General features: G+C 51.1%; 1 protein-coding gene across 1 annotated transcript; it reads left to right on the forward strand.

Moving 5' to 3' along the window:
- The first annotated feature begins 6 nt into the window (after positions 1–6).
- Slc27a4 (solute carrier family 27 (fatty acid transporter), member 4) lies at positions 7–20774 on the forward strand. Its single transcript, XM_013021488.1, has 13 exons — positions 7–108; positions 1460–1626; positions 3041–3435; positions 4414–4572; positions 6381–6450; positions 6593–6684; positions 7304–7413; positions 7657–7866; positions 8046–8172; positions 9421–9558; positions 9720–9884; positions 9958–10104; positions 20103–20774. The coding sequence occupies exons 2-13, from the start codon at positions 1466–1468 to the stop codon at positions 20258–20260; spliced, it is 1932 nt and encodes a 643-aa protein (XP_012876942.1). The 5' UTR covers positions 7–108; positions 1460–1465; the 3' UTR covers positions 20261–20774.
- The last annotated feature ends 1299 nt before the right edge of the window (positions 20775–22073 follow it).

Genomic DNA, 22073 nt, shown 5'->3' on the forward strand with positions numbered 1-22073 from the left:
AGTCTGCTGTGTGCGCCCAGGGGCGGCCGATGCCCCTCGCGCTCTCCGCTCCGCCGCCACAACTGAGCCGCATCGGGACCGGGCGCCGCGCGTCGGAGCCGACACCCGGTGAGCGGAGGCAGGGCCGGTGGATCCCCGGCCGGGAGACGCGTCGGGCCCTGTAGGGAGAGGCGGCGGCGGTGCACGCCTGGGGGGTGAGGGCGCACCCTGCTTGAGTCTCCCGGCCCGGCGCTCAGCTACCCGAGCTGTCTAGGGGCAAGGGCGGTCTGCAGTACCTGTCCTGGGGCTCAAGGGAAGTGGGCACCCTCTTCTCTCTGTACCTCATCTCCCCGCCTTCGCAGGCGAGTTCTACCCTATTCTTTGGTAGATTCTGGGAGACCAGAGGTCGGAGAGCCTTGGAGAGCCTGGCAGTGGCGTTGGGGTCCCTGCCTTGATGTCCCCCGCTACCCTAAGCTTACACTTTTCTCCGGGAGGATTAGATCTCTAAGGGCTCCTCCCTGTGGTCCAGGCCGTGTTCCTCTCCTACCTCGTTCGCTCTCAGGCTACTTCACAGCCTTGACCTTCGCCTTCTCCTCATGAATAGGAAAACCTCAAGCCCCATTAGCTTTCCCCTTGGACAGGTCTGCAAAGAGACAGGAATCAAGCCTGAACCCTTATCTCAGCCCAGCCCTTGGGCATAGCCTTACCCCTCCCCCTAAACCCATGTACCCCGAAGATTCATCTGAGTAGCTTGCTGAGTGAGTGTGTTTGTGGTGGGGTCAGAGGCTTCAAGCACTCAGGAGGTGGAGGAGGGAGGATGGTAAGTTCCAGACCAGCCTGGAATGCGTAGTGAGACCACTGTCAAAACAACTAAGCCACCAAAAGGGAGGGGGGGGGGAAATCCCTCAATCGTTTCTCCCCCTCCCTGCCACTGTCACCTCTCAGGCACCTACCTCCCTTTTGCTGGGTCGCCCTCTATCGTCCACTAGAGGCACAACTCTACCTGAGCTGTTGGGCTTGGACTGAGCAGGTATCCCTTCCCAGAAGCTGACCTTTTGGGTGGTGTGGCTTGGCTTGTTCAACCCCGCAAGTTAAGCCAGAAACACTTAAATCAGTACCCACCCTCAAGACTTCTTGGTTAGAGACCTTGGATATAGGGGAATGGACTACCTTGTTTGGACTGCAAAGGTTCTAAGAACAAATCTTATTAACCCATCACATAGATTGGGACTCTGAGGACTGAAATGAGGGAGAGACTTCCCCAAGGTCATTTGGAGAGTGGTAGCCAGAGATAGACCTAGAGGCTAGACCTGCCTCCCCTGGTTTACTTCTAAAACCCTTTACTTATAAAAGCCCCTTCCAGCTGGCCATGTGATCCAAGCTCAGAAAGAGACTCCTGTTCTCAGCCACCCCAGAGCTGGGAAGTGGGGGCTCAGGAACGTGGATGTTTGGGGGTTCCTTGACTGTCCTCTACCTGCAGGCCACAATGCTGCTTGGGGCATCTCTGGTGGGGGCGCTGCTGTTCTCCAAACTGGTGCTGAAACTGCCCTGGACCCAGGTGGGGTTCTCCCTGCTGCTCCTGTACCTGGGGTCTGGCGGCTGGCGCTTCATCCGAATCTTCATCAAAACCATCAGGCGCGATGTCTTGTGAGTACTTGCTCCAGCCATAGCTGGGCTTCTGACTTCAGAATGTCCCCAGATCAAACCCCATTTTCCCTAGTAGCACAGGACCACCGTACTCAAAAAGAGCAGATTCTGTTCCATATCTTTTCCTTGTCAGTAGTACCTGGTACTGTCATCTATAAGGTTCAGGTCTTCCCCCTAACCTGAGACTCCTTAGGGACTAGTGGCATATATCAAACTTCAGGTGTGTTGAGGAGACATCCACAAGGTATCCTGAAGACACTCATTTATGACAAGTTGTACAGGAGCCCCGCAAGAAGGGACCTCTCCTCCGATTGACACCAGAGACAATGGGTTCTAGATCAGGCTCCCACATTAGATGTCTGAGAAAACCTGTTCCCAGCAGTTCTATGCCAGGTGCCAGACTGTCTTTGAATCCTAGAGAGGAACAAGGCAGATCCAGTTTGCCAAATTCATACTAGCTAGGAGATAAGGCAATAAGGTAATTCTCTAAATTGACAGTGCAATCTGGGCAGAGGCCCTGGCAATCTTGCTTCCTCCAGTGTCCAGTACAGTGAGCCACACCCACTGGTGGCTCAGCATTTGTCAATTGGGGCTGATTACAAAAGGAGCTAGCTACAGAGTGGCCCTACATGAAGGATGATAGTGTGTGGGAGCATGGAGGAAGGAGAGATGGCCTCAGGCCAGGAATCTGAGAGGTCTGGAGGGAAGGAGCAGGACTTGAGAAGTGCTGTGAAGTGGATGGAAAGAGGGGAGTACAGTCAGCAGTCACAGCATTGGCTGAGGCATAGAGCCTGGAGGAATTGCAGAGATCAAAGGGCTCCAGGGTAGTAGGGGTGGGGTCAGAAAAGGGAGTTGCCAGGTGGTTCCACAAGCACTGAACATGTTCTCCATGTCCAGTGAAGAGTAGACCTGGAAGCTAAAGCAATGAGTGAGACAGAGGCCTGCCAGCTAGGCTCATAGGGAGAGATTCATCCCGATTCCTATAGACATGGTGGTACAGTCTGGAAGTCCCCAGGTGAAAAGTCTGGACCATGGGCTGCAACACTGGAGCCCCAGTACGCTTTTGGCAGAGCAAGAGGCTTAGACAGGAGTAGGAATTGTGCTGTGGAGCTAGAGAGGCCAGGAGCTCAAATCTCAGCTCAGCCACATTCTACGTGTAAAGCCCTAGATAAGCTATGGCACCATGAGAACCTCCGTCTTCCTCCAGCAGGGGAGAGAAGTCACATGATCTCTTAGCCTCATCAGGAGGCCTTGGTGAGATGGTGCAGGTGATGGTGCCAAGTACCTAGGAGCAACATATGAGTGTCATAAGAGAGCCGGCTCCTGAGGCTCAGGCCACTGGGACAGCAATTTGGGCCAGTGTACCTACCCTCCCAGCGCTAGTGGCCACAGCTCCCTGCTTCTTCCCATACAGTGGCGGCATGGTGCTCCTAAAAGTGAAGGCAAAGGTCCGACGGTACCTACGGGAGCGAAGGACCATACCCATGATGTTTTCCTCGATGGTACGGCGCCACCCAGACAAGACAGCCCTCATCTTCGAGGGTACAGATACTCACTGGACCTTCCGCCAGCTAGATGACTATTCTAGTAGCGTAGCCAACTTCCTGCAGGCCCGTGGCCTGGCCTCGGGTGATGTGGCTGCTCTCTTCATGGAGAATCGCAATGAGTTTGTGGGCCTCTGGCTGGGCATGGCCAAGCTGGGTGTGGAGGCGGCCCTCATCAATACCAACCTCCGGCGCGATGCCCTGCGTCACTGTCTCAACACTTCCAAGGCAAAGGCCCTTATCTTTGGCATCGAGATGGCACCAGGTGAGTCCCAGGTGGTGAGGCTAATAGGCCAGGAGTCAGAGATTCTGGGCGCAGTCAGGAAAGCAGAGTTTCTGAGTTTGCAAGGTAGCGGAGCTGCTGGCCCTCAGAGGTGATGGTGGCCATGCCCATGACTAGCTAGCCTCATTCACCTCCTCTCTGCAAGGGGAACAAGCATTTGCACCCCGTGCTTCTTGCAGAGCTTGTGTTTAGTTTGTTGCTGCATTGGTCACTGAAAATGCTATGTGCGCTGTTTTATAAGAGTGGCTCTGATCTTCACAAAGACCAGCAGGGTTTATGGATGATGCGTTGTTTAAAGGGGTGTGAGGAACTCACCTAAGGTCAGACAGCAGAATTTGATATTGGGCTTCACGACAGTGTTCCTGTTCTTTCTCACCACACTATGAGGGTGCAGCAAGGAGAGGGAAGGGAGTTGGATGAATCAAGATGAGAAGCTAGGGGTGTGGCTCAGTTGTAGAGCACTTGCCTAACATGTTTGAGGCCTTGGGTTCAAGAAAAAAAGCCAGAGGAAGTGGAACTGAAGGGCTAGGACTGCCCAGTGCCCAGGGTGGGTGAGTGAATATGTGTATGGCCTCAGGGCAGCCTGAGAGAAGATTCTTATTCTGAAGAGAATGATGGGGGGCTCTGACACACACCCCTGGCCTCTAACTAGTACCCTGCCGAGCAGTGTAGTGCAGTGAGTTAGAATTCAGACCTTGGTATGAGATAAAGCCATCCTTCTCATCCTTATCACCTCAGTGTCTTCATCTATAGAATGGGCTATGGTTGCTCCTACTTCCCAGGGCTGTGAGAGCAGGAAAGTGCCTGTAAAGAGTCTACTGGGAGGTTAAGCTGCACCCCTTGCAGCCATCAAGCTGCTTTGTCCATCTCTGACCTGATCTGCCCATTTCCTCTGACAACATGGTCAGCTTGTCGTGAGAGAAGATCCCAGGAACACAGAGCTTCCTGTCTCTCTTGCAGCGGTCTGTGAGATCCATGACAGTCTGGACTCCTCACTAAGCCTCCTGTGCTCCGGGCCCTGGGATCCCAGCACAGTGCCTGCCAGCACAGAGCACCTGGACCCTCTGCTGGAGGACGCCCCCAAGCACCTGCCAAGTCTCCCTGACAAGGGCTTCACAGGTGGGCCCTCTTCCCCCACAACACTCTAAGATGGACTAGATCAAGCCCTGCCCTCAGGGCCAGAAGACCTGGATCTCTCTGGAAACCTGACCTGTGCCTTAAATAAGAAACTATGGGTTGCTGGAGTGATTGGTGAAGCAAAATGACCTGATGTGTATAAAAATGCCAGGGAGAGCTGAGAATGTGGCCTAGTGGTAGAGTGCTAGCCTTGATCAAAAGGGACAGTGCCTAGGCCCCCAGTTCAAGCCCCAGGACTGGCAAAAAAAAAAAAAAAGTGCCAGGACCAACTAGCCACACAAAAGTTCTGAGTGGTGGAGCAGCCTTGCTCATGCTCAGGTACCTCGTCCCCATTGAGGTGATTCGTGTCTGGTGCAGGATCTTTCGGGTTCCCAGCCATAATCTACCTGAGCTGCTTCTAACGCCTCCTCCAGGCAGCCTTCTCACCCACCCTCCCTCTGCACTCCAGCCTGTCCAGTCCTTCAGCTCTTTGGCTCTTTCTATCTTTCCTTGCGAAGCCACCAGCCTGCTCTATTGCCTAGTGGCCCAGTGCTTGGACTGTTGAGCCACAGCTGAGCCCTTAGTCTGGCTCTGCTGCTTCCCTGTGTGACCACAGACACCCACCCAGCCCTGTGGGCCTTACATCCCATGGCCATAAAATTTGGGGATAGCAACAGATCCTGCTTTATGAGTTGACTTTGAAAATACTGGGCGCTGGTAGCTCACGCCTGTAATCCTAGTTGTTCAGGAGGCTGAGATCTGAAGACAGAGGTTCAAAGCTAGCCCAGGCAGGAAAGTCCTGTGAGACTCTTATCTCCAATTAACCACCAGAAAACCAGAGGTGGTATTGTGGCTGAAAGTGATAGAGCACTTGCCTTGAGCTGAAAAGCTCAGGGACAGTGCCCAAGCCCAGAGCTCATGCCCAGAGTTCAAGCCCTGCGACCAACACACACATGCACATACACAAAAGAATAGAAAAAGAAAAGTACATATGGCCAAGTCCTGACACTGGGGCATGGCAGGCAGAGCTGTCAGTGGTCAATCCTCCTCCTCATTGTCCTTTTTTTTTTTTGGCCCGATCGAGGGGCCTGAACTCTGGGCCTGGGCGCTGTCCCTCAGCTTTTCAGCTCAAGGCTAGCACTCTACCACTTGAGCCGCAGCACCACTTCCGGCTTTTTTCTTTTTGCTTATATGGTGCTGAGGAATCGAACCCAGGGCCTCATGCATGCAAAACAAGCGCTCTACCACTGAGCCATCTTCCCAGCCCCTCATCATTGTCTTATTTCCTGAGTACTTTGTATAAGCTGTTGGAGGGCGGGGCTGTGGCTGGCTCACTCTGGTGCTCTTATGTACCCCTAGGCTGGCACATTATAGGCACAGAACCTGGGGTGGTTGTTATAAATGGGAGTCATGCCATGGAGTCCTGACCTCCAGGAACCCCTGGCCTGGTAGGGCTGCTGGAAGCCCACTAGTGCTACCTTTCCTCCCATAGGCCTGGGAAGAAGTGGCACTGCTAGATTTAATCAGGTCCTATGCTCCTACGCGTGGTGCTCAGTGTCAGAAGGGCCTGTATCCTCATGTCACTGTCCCACTCAGCGGAGACCTTTGAGAGGACCAGTCCTGTGTGCCTCCCAGCCACAGCTCCCTGCTGGGTCCAGCACAGGGTGAGGCCCAGGAAACGTTTGTAGAAGGTGTTAAAGCAGAGTGCAGTCAGTGGCCATCAGAGTAGACTTCCTGGAAGAGGCAGTCTCCCCCTGCCTGGCCCTGTGCTGTGCCCCTTTCCCAGTTGCCCCTGTGTCTGTTTTCTTCAGATACACTCTTCTACATCTACACGTCAGGCACCACGGGGCTACCCAAAGCTGCCATCGTTGTGCACAGCAGGTGAGGGGCCGGTGCCCAGAGGGGAGAGGGAGCTTCCTGCTGCATTCCAGGGGAGAGGGAGCTTCCTGCTGTGTTCCAGGGGAGAGGGAGCTTCCTGCTGCGTTCCAGGGGGCCCACCGTGCTCTTTGTCCTGTCCCCTCAGGTATTACCGCATGGCTGCCCTGGTGTACTACGGATTCCGCATGCGACCTGACGACATTGTCTATGACTGCCTCCCTCTCTACCACTCAGCAGGTGATTCCGCATCTCAGCCCCTTAGGACCCCATCCTTCTGGTTTGACAGAAAGTGACCATTGACTCCATCTTGTCCACTGAAGATGATCACATCTTATCCCAAGGGGCCCCTGGGCTGGCACACAGTTGGCTCCCACTGGTGTGCAGGGCATTACTGCTTGGTTGTAGGGACTTGAGGGAGAGCCTGAGTGAGTAAAGCTCCTGTCCTCAGGGTGCTTCAGGGAAGTGTATGTGTTTAGGACAAGGTAGACAGCAGGAGCCTTGATGCTAAGGAGAGATGGTGAGGTGAGTGTGTCGGAGGGGCAGCATGCGTGTGGCACACAGGAGGAGCCAGGGATGTGGGCCTGGAAGACATCATCCTGGAGGAAGCAGGTGTGAGGTGCTAAAATCAGGCAGGTAGCTTAGTCCTGGGAGGTGAATAGCAGCTTCATGGGCTGAGGGCTAGCTCCAGAGTCCTGCCCCCAGCAGGGAATAAGCCAAGATGTGTGCTTGATGCACTGAATTGGGGTGAGGTAGGATTGGTCTGTGTAGGCCGAACAAGACAGGAGGAAGAAGCAGGCCTAGGTAAAAGGGGTCTTGGGGGCTAGGTCTCCTTGACCTCCAGGCCTTCTGCCTCCAGGAAATATCGTGGGAGTCGGCCAGTGCCTGATCCATGGCATGACGGTGGTGATCCGGAAGAAGTTCTCAGCATCCCGGTTCTGGGACGATTGTATCAAGTACAACTGCACAGTGAGTGAGAAGGGAAAGGCATGAAGAACACCTCCCCTCACCACCCCTCTGCGGCTTGTGTCATACAGCTGAGGTGGTTCTGCGGGGTTCCTTGGGTGATGTTCCTCCTTTTCAGATGAAGACACTGAGGCCCAGAGATAGAAGGGAAGCACAGCTAGCCCTTGTGGAGGGAAGGGCTGGAGGGGTGGGGAGGCAGGGCAGCGTGGCGCCCTAGGAGCCGGACCCACACTATACCCACCTCAGATTGTGCAGTACATTGGCGAGCTGTGCCGCTACCTCCTCAACCAACCAACCCGGGAGGCAGAGACCCAGCACCGAGTACGCATGGCACTGGGCAACGGCCTCCGGCAGTCTATCTGGACAGATTTCTCCAGCCGCTTCCACATTCCCCAGGTGGCCGAATTCTATGGGGCCACTGAGTGCAACTGCAGCCTGGGCAACTTTGACAGCCAGGTACAGTCCAGGTGGGAGGTGGCATGCTTGCCATGGGGATGGGATCACAGAAGGCCTGGGCATCAGGGGTAAGGGCACTGCCTGCCTTCTAGTATTGAAAGTTTGGTTACCAGTCTCCCTTCAACCCCATTGTTCTGTCTGGGGCCCATGGAGCCCAGCCCAAGTGTTGGCCTTCACAGGTGGGGGCCTGTGGCTTCAACAGCCGCATCCTGTCCTTCGTGTACCCCATCCGGCTTGTACGTGTCAATGAGGACACCATGGAGCTGATCCGGGGCCCCGATGGCGTCTGCATTCCCTGCCAGCCAGGTGTGCTCAGGGTGGGGATTGGAGGGGGAGGTGTTGGCCAGAGAGGGGGTCAGCCAGTGTGAATACATGAGGAGTCCATTTTTGTTTGTTTGCTTTTGTTTTTTGCTGCTAGTCCTGGGGCTTCAGCTTAGGGCTTAAGTGCTATCCCTGAGCTTCTTTTGCCAAGGCTAGTTAGTGCTCTACCACTTGAGCCACAGCTCCACTTCTGGATTTTTCATAGTTTATTGGAGATTTGAATCTCACAGACTTTCCTGCCCAAGCTGGCTTCAAACCTTAATCTTCAGATCTCAGTCTCCTGAGTAGCTAGGATTATAAGCATGAGCCACTGGCGCCCAGTGACAAGCCTGTTCTAACTTTTTGTCATTAGTCAACTCTTGACTAGGACCACAAATTGCTCATTTCCTTGTCTATCCATTCATTCACTCACCATCCCATCCATGCGTCAATCCATTCATTCTTTTACCACTGACCAGGGGGCCTGAGACCTGGCCATCTGAGATTGCTCTGGTTTTCCCCTTAGCCCTGTACTTTAGCTGAGTTGGGCTTTGGTGCTGCAACCCCTAATCGGCAGGCAGGGTTGGGGACACCACCTACCTTGTTGGATTGATCTGAGGATTGTGTGGTAAAGAACATGAAGCTTTTGGAGTGGAGCCAGTATGAGCAGGAACCCCATGGTGCTGGCTGTTTTGTCTGTCTAATGGAGCTGTACGTGTTTGCTACCTATTCACTTTCACAGCAGTTCAATAGATACATGTCACTGAGGGCCAACTTGCCAAGATGAGCTTCCTGCCCTTGAGCTCCTTCCTTCCTCTCTCCCTTTCTCTTTCCTTCTTTCTTTCCTTCTCTCCTTCCTTCCCTCTTTTCTTTCTTTCTCCTTTTCTTCCCTTTTTTTTTGTGGGTAATGGGGCTTGAACTCAGGGCCTGGGAGCTGTCCCTGAACTCTTTTGCTTAGGGCTAATGCTCTGCCACTTTGAGCCAGAACCACTTCCGGTTTTCTAGGTGGTTATTCGGAGATTCCTGTCTGGGCTAGCTTTGAACCACGATCCTGACATCTCAGCCTACTGAATAGGATTACAGCCATGAGCCACTGGTGCCCCGCTCTTTCTTTCTTGTGTTGGAAATTGAATCTCCCAGAAATGGGTGTTTCTGTGGTAGACAGTATAAGTCAAGTCAGGTTAGCATATATCAGGTGAGGACAGGTGGCAGAGGCTGCACAGGGCAAGTCTGACTGTGCTTTCCCCACCCCAGGTCAGCCAGGCCAGCTGGTAGGCCGCATCATTCAGCAAGACCCATTGCGCCGCTTTGATGGCTACCTCAACCAAGGTGCCAACAACAAGAAGATTGCTAAGGATGTCTTCAAGAGGGGGGACCAAGCCTACCTCACCGGTGGGTGCCCAACATTTGGCTACCCCTTTCCAGAGTAGGCTGGGAGGGATAAAAGGACCTTCTAATACCATCAGCAAATACATACGCAGGACTTCTCTGGTCCATGCCCATGGGCCAAGAGCCTGGCTGGCCCAGGTCCTGCCTCACCCACCCCTTCCTAGGTGATGTGCTGGTGATGGATGAGCTGGGCTACTTGTACTTCCGAGACCGCACGGGGGACACATTCCGATGGAAAGGCGAGAACGTATCCACCACCGAGGTGGAGGGTATTCTCAGCCGCCTGCTGGACATGGCTGACGTGGCAGTGTATGGGGTTGAGGTCCCAGGTATGTGTGGAAAAGGGGAGCTACATGTGGAAAGGCACTGCCCACTGCTCACTCTCTGCCCTTCTTCCCCCAGGAACTGAGGGCCGGGCAGGAATGGCTGCTGTGGCCAGTTCTGCAGACAGCTGTGACCTACAGCGCTTTTCACAGGCCTTGAGGAAGGAGCTCCCCCTGTATGCCCGTCCTATCTTCCTCCGCTTCCTGCCTGAACTGCACAAAACAGGTGTGCCCCTCCCCTGCTCCTGCAGCTGAGTTCCGGCTGGTCTTTCCTGTACCTGCAAACTGGGTGGCTCTTGCGTGGCCTTTGTACACAACCTTGCTGGGTAATTGAGAAACTTCCTTCAAAGAGGACAGGTCATCACTACTAGTGGAGCTATTGCTTGAGTGCCTGGCACTGCACTAGGCCTTGAGGACATGCGTCTAACCTGACCTTTGCCCTCTTGGAGCTTTTAGAACCAGAAGGGAGGGAGCTGTAGGATAAGGAATTCCAAAGATTTGGAATGACTATCAGGTTAGAGAAAAAAAAAAAAAAAAACCTGAGTAACAGTATCCTAGTGACTCAAGGGGATGAGATTTGAAGATTGTGGTTTGAAGCCAGCACAGACAGAAATGTACTTGAGACTATCTCCAGTTAACCACCAAAAAAGTCGGAAGTAGAGGTATGGCATCCGCCATGAGCAAAGGCCCTGATATCAAGCCCCAGTACTAACACAAATGAATTTTGTTGTTGTTGTAGTTGGTCGTGAGGCTTGACTCTGGACCTGGGCAATGTCCCTGAGCACTTTAGCTCAAGGCTAGCTCTCTACCACTTGAGCCACAGCACCACTTCCAGTGGAGATAAGAGTCTCACAGGCTGGGATTGTGGCTTAGTGGTAGAGTGCTTGCCTAGCATGCATGAAGCCCTAGGTTCAATTCCTCAGTACCACATACACAGAAAAAGCCAGAAGTGACACTGGCTCAAATGTAGAGTGCTAGCCTTGAGTAAAGTAAGCTTAGGAACAGTGCTAAGGCCCAGAGTTCAAGCCCCAGGACTGGCAAAAAAAAAAAGAGTTTCATGGACTTTCCTACCTGGGCTGGCTTTGAACCGTGATCCTCAGATCTCAGCCTTCTGAGTATCTAGGATTACAGGCGTGAGCCACCAGTGCCTGGCTTGTAAAAGAATTCTAACTGATGCCGGGCGCTGGTGGCTCACGCCTGTAATCCTAGCTACTCAGGAGGCTGAGATCTGAGGATCGCAGTTCAAAGCCAGCCCGGGCAGGAGAGACCGTGAGACTCCTATCTCCAATAAACCACCAGAAAACCGGAAGTGGCCCAGATGGCTCAGTGGTAGAGTGCTTGCCTTGCATGCATGAGGCCCTGGGTTCGATTCCTCAGCACCACATAAGCAGAACAAGCAGGAAGTGGTGCTGTGGCTCAAATGGTAGAGTGCTAGCCTTAGGCTGAAGAGCTGAGGGACAGTGCCCAGGCCCTGAGTTCAGGCCCTATGACCAGCAAAAAAAAAAAAAGTATCATAGACTTTCCTGCCTAGGCTGGTTTTGAACCACAGTCCTCATATCTCTGCCTCCTTAGTAGCTAGGATTATAGGCATGAGCTATCAGCGCCTTGCTGCAGTCTGAGTTCTTAACCTATGATGCCCTACAAATTTCTATTTAGAAACTTTCATTCTCCTATCTCACCATACTTGCCTTGAAAGAATATCACCTCAGATAGCCCAGTCTGGCCTCAAACTCGTGATCCGCCTGCCTCAGCCTCCAGAGTAGCTTTGATTATGGGTGTACATCAACATTTTTTTTTTTTTGGTCGGTCATGGGGCTTGAACTCTGGGCCTGAACGCTGTCCCTCAGCTCTTCAGCTCAAGGCTAGTGCTCTACAACTTGAGCTACAGTGCCACTTCCGGTTTTCTGGTAGTTTATTGGAGATTAGAGTTTCATGGACTTTCCTGCCCCGGTTGGCTTTGAACCTCGATCCTCAGATCTCAGCCTCCTGAGTAGCTACGATTACAGGCGTGAGCCACCAGCACCTGGCTCATCATGTTATACTTTTGGGAACAGCACTGTCCATGGATGGTTACTTGGTCAATGCATTGTCATTTACTCAAATACCCCACCTCAGAGAGGCCTTCCTTTACCACCCCATCAGAGAGGCAGCATACAGGAGTTCGATACTTCACTGTCAAACAAGTAGTCAGGCCCAAGTCAGCACCTTGCAATAAGCCTGAAAGTAGTAAATAACCTTAGCTTTTTGTTTTTGTGTTTTTTGTGTCATGTGGCTTGAATTCAGGGCCTGGGCACTGTCCCTGAGTTCTTTTTGCTCAAGACAATGCTTTACCACTTTAAGCCACAGCTCTACTTCCACTTTTCTGGTGGTTTATTAGAGATAAGAGTCTCATGAACTTTCCTGCTGGGGCTGGTTTTGAACCATGATCCTCAGATGTCAGTCTCCTGAGTAGCTAGGATTACAGGTGTGAGTCACCAGACCCCTGCCAGACCTTTAACTTTTTGGGCTCCTGGGGATGCCCCAAGACTGAGGGCTAGCCTTTCCTGGAATGAACAGGTCTTAATTTCTCTCCTGCAGCCCAGAGAAAGCCCCTTTTCCCTCTGCTTGATAAAAACAAAAAAACATAGGTAGTGTGCTGGGGAGTGTAGCCTTGTGGTAGAGCACTTCCCTAGAATGCCCAAGGTCCTCGGTCCAATCCCAGCACCACAGAACAAACATGTAAATATTTAATGACAAAACAGTATTTGGGTACCTGGCCCACACCACTAGCTCTGCTCCCTTGTAATAGTGTTATCACCATGTGCGCCGCCTGTTTCCCCAGCTGTAAAATGAGACAAGTAGCCGGGCACTGGTGGCTCACGCCTGTAATCCTAGCTACTCAGGAGGCTGAGATCTGAGGATCGAGGTTCAAAGCCAGCCCGGGCAGGAGAGACCATGAGACTCCTATCTCCAATAAACCACCAGAAAACCGGAAGTGGCGCTGTAGCTCAAGTGGTAGAGGGCTCACCTTGAGCTGAAGAGCTGAGGGACAGCGCCCAGGCCCAGAGTTCAAGCCCCACGACTGACAAAAAAAAAAAAGAATTCTAACTGAATGAAGGAGCCAGGTACTGGTGACTCAAGCCCATAATCCCAGCTACTCAAGAGGCTGAGGATCATGATTAGAAGCTAGTCCAGGCAGGAAAGTGCAATGAGACTCTCATCTCCAATTAAAAAAGGCAGAGGTGGAGCTATGGCTCAAGTAGTAGAACACCAGCCTTGAAATTATAAAAAAAAAAAAAAAACAACAACTCAGGACAGCACCTAGGCCCTGAGTTCGAGCCCCAGGACCAACACACATACACACACACACACACACACACACACACACACACTGAAGGAGGTAGCATTTGGGATGAATGTAAGTCTACACACACACACACAGGACCAACACACACACAGAGTGAATGAAGGAGGTAGCATTTGGGATGAATGTAAGTCTACACACACACACACAGTGAATGAAGGAGGTAGCGCCAGGACCAACACATACACAGAGTGAATGAAGGAGGTAGCATTTGGGATGAATGTAAGTCTCCCCGAGGAAGTATCAGCTGAGACCTGAATGAGGAAGGCTCGTGTCACTGTGGGAGATAATCCGGGCTATAGAAACAGCAAATGTGGGCTGGGAAGGTGGCTCAGTGGTAGAGCGCTTGCCTTGCATGCATGAGGCCCTGGGTGTGATTCTTCAGCACCACATAAGCAAAAAGAAAAAAGCCGGAAGAGGCACTGTGGCTCAAGTGGTAGAGCGCTAGCCTTGAGCTGAAGAGCTGAGGGACAGCGCCCAGGCCCAGAGTTCAGGCCCTACGACCGGACCCAAAAAAAAAAAAACAGCAAATGTGAAATCCCTGAGAAAGGAAGGAATTCCAGCTTTAAAGGAATGAAGGAGCTGGGTGGCTCACATGTGTAATCCTAGCTACTCAGGAGATCTGAGGATCTGAGGATCATGGTTCAAAGCCAGCCCAGGCAGGAAAGGCCATGAGACTTATCTCCAATAAACCACTAGAAAACTGGAAGTGGCGCTGTGGCTCAAGCCGTACTCGCCTTGAGCTAAAAAGTGCAGGGACAGAGCTCAAGCCCAGAGTTCAAGCCCCACAACCCAATAAAAATTAAAAAAGGAGTGAAGGAGGCCCCCAGAGGTAGAGTGCTTACCTAGCATTCACAAGACCTCTTGGTTTAAACCTCCGTGCCACAATCAACAAAGAAAAAGAGTAGAGCACCAGTGACTCACATCTACAGTCCTATCAACTCAGGAGGCTGAGATCACAGGATCATGATTCCAAGCTAGCCTGAGCAGGAAAAGTTTGGGAGGGCTGAGAATGTGTCTTAGTGGTAGAGTGCTTGCCTTGCATGCATGAAGCCCTGGATTCCATTCCTCAGTAGCACGTTAACAGAAAAGGCCAGAAGTGGCACTGTGACTCAAGTGGTAGAGCACTAGCCTTGAGCACAAAGAGGCTCAGGGATAATATCCAGGCCCTGAATTCAAGCCCAGGACTGGCAAAAAAAGAAAAAAAAAAAAGTAAGTTTGAGAAACTCTCATTTCTAGTTAACTACCAAAAAGAACGAAATGAAGGTGTGACTCACATAGTAGAGAGCCATCCTTGAGTGAAAAAGTCAAATGGGGGCTCAAAGCCCTGAGTTCAAGCCCCAGTACTGTCCATCACAAAAATAGAGTTAGGAAGGGAGGGAAGAAGGAATAGGGGCACATACACAAATGCTTTGCCAGGTGCAGGTGGCTCATGCCTATAATCCTAGCTGCTCAAGAGACTGAGATCTGAGGAGCTTGTTCAAAGCCAACCCAGTCTGTGAGATTCTTATCTCCAGTTAACCACCAGAAAACCAGAAGTAGAGCTGTGGCTCAAAATGGGAGTGCTCTAGCCTTGAGCGCAAAAGCTCAGGGACAGCACCCAGGCCCTAAATTCAAGCACTTGGCCAGCATAAAAATAAAAAGACCCCCAAAGCTGGAGGCTTGGGGAGCACCAGCCAGCAGTGGCATAAGATAGGGCCTGAAGTCCAAGACTTTGTGCACTAGAGTGTCAGTTGGAACTGTCCTGGGGAGGTAGGGAGCAGCAGAAGTGTTCGAGCAGGGTAGTAACCAGATTGGGTCCTGCAGAAGTCTCTAGTTGCTGAGTGAGGAGTGGGCAAGGACTGCATGTGGCACAGGGGGTCTGGGTAGATGAGGGAAGGCTGTCATAGCTGTCCAAGCAAATGATGAGCTGAGGGCCAATGTCCACACAGTGGGGCACTGCCAACCTTCTGTTGGTTCAGCGATGGTTCTCTGGAGTTCCCTGAGAGGCACAAGGTGCAGAGGCTTATGCCCAGACCACCATGATCCCCATGTCCTTTCCTGACTTTCAGTTACTCATTCTCCCCTGCACTGATCCCCACCCCATGTCATTTCTGCCTTGCTAACAGGCTTTCTCCTGTCGATGTGCCTCTGTCAGATAGTGAGCGCCTGGACCTCATGAAGGCTGTGCCACTGTGGAGGACCCGGGTGCAGTGCAGCCAGGCAGGGACGCAGGGTCAGGCCCGTGACTGAGAGTTCAAGCTACTGATGGTGGGAACCCATGACTTTTGTCCAAGAGAGGCAAAGGCTGATGTCTCGATTCCAGGCACTTTTCTACAGAATACATGGCCATAGCCCAACGGACTTCAGATACTTTGGGCTTCAGACACTTTGTGGCACATGGTTCTGTAGCTCAGCAATTTTAGGGCTAAGTTCAGCTCAAAGAGCTGCCATCACTTAGTGACTTGCCATGTTCGTTCTTGGCTGGTCCCTTTTACAGCCCTGTCCAATAGAACCTTCCTTGGGAACGGACGTGTCCAGACTCTCAGCTGTCCAGTTCAGTAGCTATGAGTCCTGCACAGATATCAAGCACTTAAAACGTGGCTAATGTGACTGACAAACTCAAATCTGAACTTTCTTCAATTTCAAATAGCCACAGATGTTCAGCACCAGGCCAGGGCCTCACTGGGAAGAAATGGTTATCTCTGCTCCTGTGGTTTCTCCCTCCCGAGTCTAGACTGGGCTCAGGTGCCCTGCAAGGCAGTGATGGAAGCAGTAAGGCCCCTTGAGGCCAAGATCCACTCAGAAGTCCTGTAACCTTGCTTCTGCAGGATTCTGTTGGTCAATGCTAGTCAGTGGCCTGTCCAGATTTAGGAGGCTCCCCCCGGGAGAACTGGTAAAGCACAGCGCAGCAGCAAGGGGTCACAGGACAGGGAGGACTGTGTTTAAATTCCCCCTCTACCATTTACTAGCTGGTTGCTTGCTTCCTTTAGCACCAGTATTCTCTCTAATGACGCTGATACCAGCCATTGATTGAATGATACATAGCTTACTTTATATACAAAGTGACTACTGGGCTGGGAAGGTGGCTCAGTGGTAGAGCGCTTGCCTTGCATGTATGACGCCCTGGGTTTGATTCCTCAGCACCATATAAGCAGAAAAAGCCAGAAGTGGTGCTGTGGTTCAAGTGGTAGAGCACTAGCCGTGAGCTGAAGAGCTGAGGGACAGCGCCTAATCAAACTCACCTCCTCTGTCACGCTCCCTTAACCCTCCTCCCACTTCTTAAGCCAATTTCAATATATTTCATTTTTCTGTCTTTTTTTTCCTGTTGTGTCAGTCCTAAGGCTTGAACTCAGAGCCTGGGTACTATCCTTTAGCTTTTTTGCTCAAGACTAGTACTCTACTGCTTGAGCAACAATTCTACTTTGGGCTTTTTGCTGTTTAATTGGAGAAAGGAATCTCACAGATTTTCCTTTCTAGGCTAGCATCAAACTACAATCCTCAAATTTTAGCCTTCTGAGTAGGTAGGTAGGTTATAGGTGTGAGTCACTGGCGCCCAGCTTCATTTTCTATATATAACATGATTATATATGTATATGTATATATACATATATATACACACATATATATAACATGTACACACCAATGAGTATGTAAGTCTTTTAGGTCTAGCTTCCACAAATGAATGAAAACTCCCAAATTCGGGTCTTTGAGATTGGCTTGTCAATATGATATTCTCCAATTACACCCATTTTCCTGCAAATGACGATTTCAGTTTTATTTATGGCTGTGTAATATTCCATAGAGTACTTGTATTTATATGTACATATACATACATATGTATATGTGTGTGTGTGTCACATCTTTATCACATCTGTTGTTGGATACAGCTGTCTACATTCTTGCCAGCATTGTTTTCTTTTTTTCCTTTCTGATACCAGGGCTTGAACTTAAGTTGTTGGCTTGCATGTTTACAGCTACCATTTGAGCATTGTCTCCACCCAAATTGTTTGTTTTCCTTATGGCTGCCATTCTGACTGGGGTGAAAGGGAATCTTAGTGTGACTTTGATTTGCATTTCCTTTATGGCTAAGAACATATCTATTGGGCATCTGTTCTTATAGGAATTGTTCAATTTGTTTGTTCATTTATTAACTGGTTTACGTTTTCATTTATTTGTTTGTTTTACCAGTCCTGGGGCTTGAACTCAGGGCCTGGGCACTATCCCTGGGCTTCTTTTGCTCAAGGCTAGCATTCTACCACTTGAGCCACAGCGCCACTTCTGGCTTTTTCTGTTTATGTAGTACTAAGGAATTGAACCCAGGGCTTCATGCATGCTAGGCAACTACTAAGCCACATTCCCAGTCCCTTGCTTGTTCTTTCGCTGTTTAATTTTTTGAGCTTTTAGTATAAATGTGTGTGTGTGTGTATGTGTGTGTGTTGGTTCTAGGACTTGAACTCAGGTCCTGGGCCCTGTCCCTAAGCCTATTTTTCTCAAGGCTAACACATTGCCACTTAAGCTGTAGCTTTACTTCCAGCTTTTTGATAGTTTATTAGAGATAAGAGTCTCCTGGGCAAGCTGGGTGCTGGTGGCTCACACCTATAATCCTAGCTATTCAGGAGGGTGAGATCTGAGGATCATGGTTCAAAGCCAGCCTGAGCAGGAAAGGCCATGGGACTCTTTGTTTTTGTTTTGTTTTGTTTTTTGTTTTTTTTTTTGGGTCCGGTCATGGGGCCTGAACTCTGGGCCTGGGCGCTGTCCCTCAGCTCTTCAGCTCAAGGCTAGCGCTCTACCACTTGAGCCACAGCGCCACTTCTGGCTTTTTGCTTATGTGGTGCTGAGGAATCAAACCCAGGGCCTCAGACATGCAAGGCAAGCACTCTACCACCTTCCCAGCCCTCCATGGGACTCTTATCTCCAATGAACCACCAGAAAACCAGAAGTGGCACTGTGGTTCAAGTGGTAGAGCTCTGGCCTTGAGCTGAAGAGCTGAGGGACAACACCCAGGCCCAGAGTTCAAGCCCCACAACCAACAACAACAACAACAACAAAAATCACTGGCTGGCTTTGAATCGTGATCCTCAGATCTCAGCCTCTCCTAAGTAGCTAAGAAAACAGGCATGAGCCACTGTTATCTGGACTCTTTGTATATTTTACATATTAATACTTTATCTGTTGAATAGCTAGTGAAGATTTTCTCCCATCCATCATTCTATACATTGTCTTTTGATTCTGGTCATTGTTTCTTTTGCTACGTAGAAACCTTTTGATTTAGTCAGTCCCATTTGTCAATTATCATCCTTATTTTCTGTACAGTTGGAGTTCTGTTCACAAAATAATTACCTGTGTCTGTATCGGTAGGGTTTGTTTTTTTTTTTTTTGTCAGTCATGGGCCTGGGTGCTATCCCTTAGCTATTGAGCTCAAGGCGAGCACTCTACCACTTGAGCCACAGCACCACTTCCAGTTTTCTGGTGGTTCACTGGAGATAAGAGTCTCGTGGATGTTCCTACCCAGGTTGGCTTTGAACTTCAATCTTTAGATCTCAGCCTCCTGAGTAACTAGGATTTTTGTTCTTACCTTTTTTCTTTTGTTCTTACCTTTCTTTGATTCATTTGGATCAGACTTAGGTATAGGGAAAGAGCTGAGAATAATGTTTCCATTTTCCTACAAGATTGAACACCTAGGGCTGGGAAGATGGCTCAGTGGTAGAGCGCTTGTCTTGCATTCATGAAGCCAAGGGTTCAATTTCTCAGCACCACATAAGCAGAAAAAGCCGAAAGTAGTGCTGTGGCTCAAGTGGTAGAGTGCTAGCCTTGAGCTAAAGAGCTCAGACTTCAAGCTCCACAACCGACCAAAAAAAAAGATTGAGCACCTACCTCAAGGAGTTGAGAAATAGCTGTATGCTGTAGATAGTCAAATAAATGAACCAGCCATGTACCTATAATCCTAACTAGTCAGGAGACTGAGATCTGAAGATTGCAGTTAAAAGTCAGCCTGGAGCCTGGCACCAGTGGCTCATGCTTGTAATCGTAACTACCCAGGAGGCTGAGATACAAGGATCACAGTTCAAAGCCTGCCCAGGCAGGAAAGTCCCCATAAGACTTCTATCTCCAATTAACTACCAGAAAACCAGAAGTGGCACTAGGGCTCAAAGTGGTAGAGTGCTAGACTTGAGCAAAAGAGCTCAGAGACAGCACCCAGGCCCAGAGTTCAAGCCCCACTACCAAAAAAAAGAAAAAAACTAGCCTCAGTAGGAAAGTCCATGAGACCAATAACTCACCAAAAAGCTGGAAATAGAGCTGTGGCTCAAGTGGTAGAGCACCAGCCTTGAGCATAAAATCTCAGGAACAGTACCCAGGCGCACGCGCGCGCACACACACACACGCGCACACACACACACACACACACACTGAATCATGGTAGTCAGAAGACCCAGGTCACCCAGGCATACACACACACACACACACTCTGAATCATGGTAGTCAGAACACACACACACACACACACTGAATCATGGTAGTCAGAACACACACACACAGACACACACACACACACACACTGAATCATGGTAGTCAGAAGACCCAGGTCACCCAGGTTGTGGCTTTCACTCAGCTGTCACTCAGTGAATGATGCTGGGCAGTTAGTGTCCCTTCTTCCCATCTCACTTTCCCTATCTATAAAGTTGGGGGGATGGGTAACACAGCTACCCCCATGTCTACCTCCTACCCCCTCTTGCTGGGGCTGCCCTGAGAAGCAGTTTAAAATGTGGAAGGAGTATGCTTTGAGGACTAGGCCCCCTCCTCCCACATTTCCCTTCTGCCCAGCCCTCCCCACTGCCCTTGCTTAACACCCAGGCGCCCTGCTCTGCCCTTTCTGAATCTTCTCCCTGCCCCCCCTCCAGGTACCTACAAGTTACAGAAGACAGAGCTGCGGAAGGAGGGCTTTGACCCCGCCGTGGTGAAAGACGCCCTGTTCTACCTGGATGCCCGGAAAGGCTGCTATGTCCCTCTGGACAGAGAGGCCTATACTCGCATCCAGGCAGGCGAGGAGAAACTGTGATCGGACCCCATGTCCCTCCGAGGCCCATCAGAGAGGCTGGGTCCATGGCTGCAGCTTCTACCTGAGAGGGGTTGTGGGTGATGCCAGACCAAAGCAAGCAGGGCCCGCACCTCCACCCCAAGGTGCTGACCACCTCCCTCCAAAACTGCCAAGTGACTCACTGCCACGTCCCCACCCTGCCAGGGGCTTTCCGTGAAAGCTTCCTCTTGTCCATGTTCTGTCTCCTGGGCCAGGCAGAGCCTTGGGGCCCCAGGCAGAGACTGACAAGCACCTTCAAGATGATGTCTTCGGTTAGGCAGGGCAGGGAGAGACAGAGGGTCACCAAGCTCCCTCCAAAGAGTAGGGAGCATGCAAAAAGGACCAAGGCAGAAGCCCCCAAACTCAGGAAGCCAACAGAGGGCAAGGATGGTGGTGGCCATCCCTCAAGTGGCCAGAGGATCCTGGCTGCCCAGCTACTAAAGTGGCATTCGACCCTCTGCCATCTCCAAGAGTGGAAGAGGAGGATGACCCAGCATGGCTGGAAGAGGAGGATGAGCCAGCATGGCTGCCCACGTCCCATCTTCAGCAGAAAGTCCAGACTGTGCCCTTGTCTCTGCACACTCCTGCATACTTGTCTCCCTGGGGTCTGCTTGGCTGTCCCCAAGGTGGGACACTTCTCTGTCACCTCCATCCTAGTCTTGGCCTGGCTATGAGAGGAGGAAGCGAGGGGGAGGGGGGAGGGGGGCAGACAATAAACTCTGCCTTGACTCCTCTTAGTCTGTGTGCCCTTCTGCCTGAGCCCACCCCGAGAGCCTCTAGTCTACCCTCAGCCTGCTCAGGCCCGGCCTCCTGCCTTTCTGACCCATTGGCTAATTTAGACTCAGGATAGGGCAGAGGTGGCATTGCCTCCCTTGCTCCATGCACTGCTAGCCTGGATGGGGACATTTCCCACTGAATCCTGACTCACAAGGTTTCCCACCAAACAAGGTTTCCCAGCTGTCTAGCTGGGCTCTGGTGGCTCATGCCTATAATCCTAGCTACTCAGGAAGCTGAGATCTGAGGATCCCAGTTCAAAGGTAGCCCAAGCAGGAAAGTCCGAGAGACTCTAATAAACCACTAGAAAACCGGAAGTGGCACTGTGGCAAGCAGTAGAGCACTCACCTTGAACTGAAGAGGCAGGGACAGTGCCCAAGCCCAGAGTTCAGGCCCCATGACCAACAACAACAACAAAAAAGCTGTGACTTAGAAGCTTTGGGCAAGTGACCAGTTAAGAGGCCTCAAGCCAGGTGCTGGTGGCTCATGCCTATAATCCTAGCTACTCAGGAGGCTGAGATTTGAGGATCTCAGTTCAAAGCCAGCCTGGGCAGGAAACTTATCTCCAAATAACCAATCAGAAAACCGGAAGTGGCACTGTGGCTCAAGTGGTAGAGCACTAGCCTTGAGCTGAAGAGCTGAGGGACAGTGCCCAGGCCCAGAGTTCAAGCCCTATGACCAAAAAAAAAAAAAAAGGACTCAGGCCAGGCTTTGTGACTCATGCTCAGCCTATAATTCTAGCTGTTCTGGGGGTCCTAATGTAGTAAGATCTCAGTCTGGGACCAACCCTGGGCAAGAATACAAGACCCTACTTGAAAAGGCAGGGGTGAGCAGGGGCTATCAAATGGTGGCAAGGTTCATCTAACCAAAGTAGGCACCTAGCAAGCACAAAGCCCAGAATTCAAACTCCAGTACCACCAAAAATGAGGATTTGGAAGCTACTGGGAGCCATACAAGGAAGGGGATGATGAAATTCTTTGAGGAGCAGCCCTCACCCCAGGCAGGTAGCCTTGTCTCCTTG

This window comes from Dipodomys ordii, unplaced genomic scaffold (genome assembly GCF_000151885.1).
Source record: "Dipodomys ordii isolate 6190 unplaced genomic scaffold, Dord_2.0 Scaffold55, whole genome shotgun sequence".
Classification (NCBI taxonomy): domain Eukaryota; kingdom Metazoa; phylum Chordata; class Mammalia; order Rodentia; family Heteromyidae; genus Dipodomys; species Dipodomys ordii.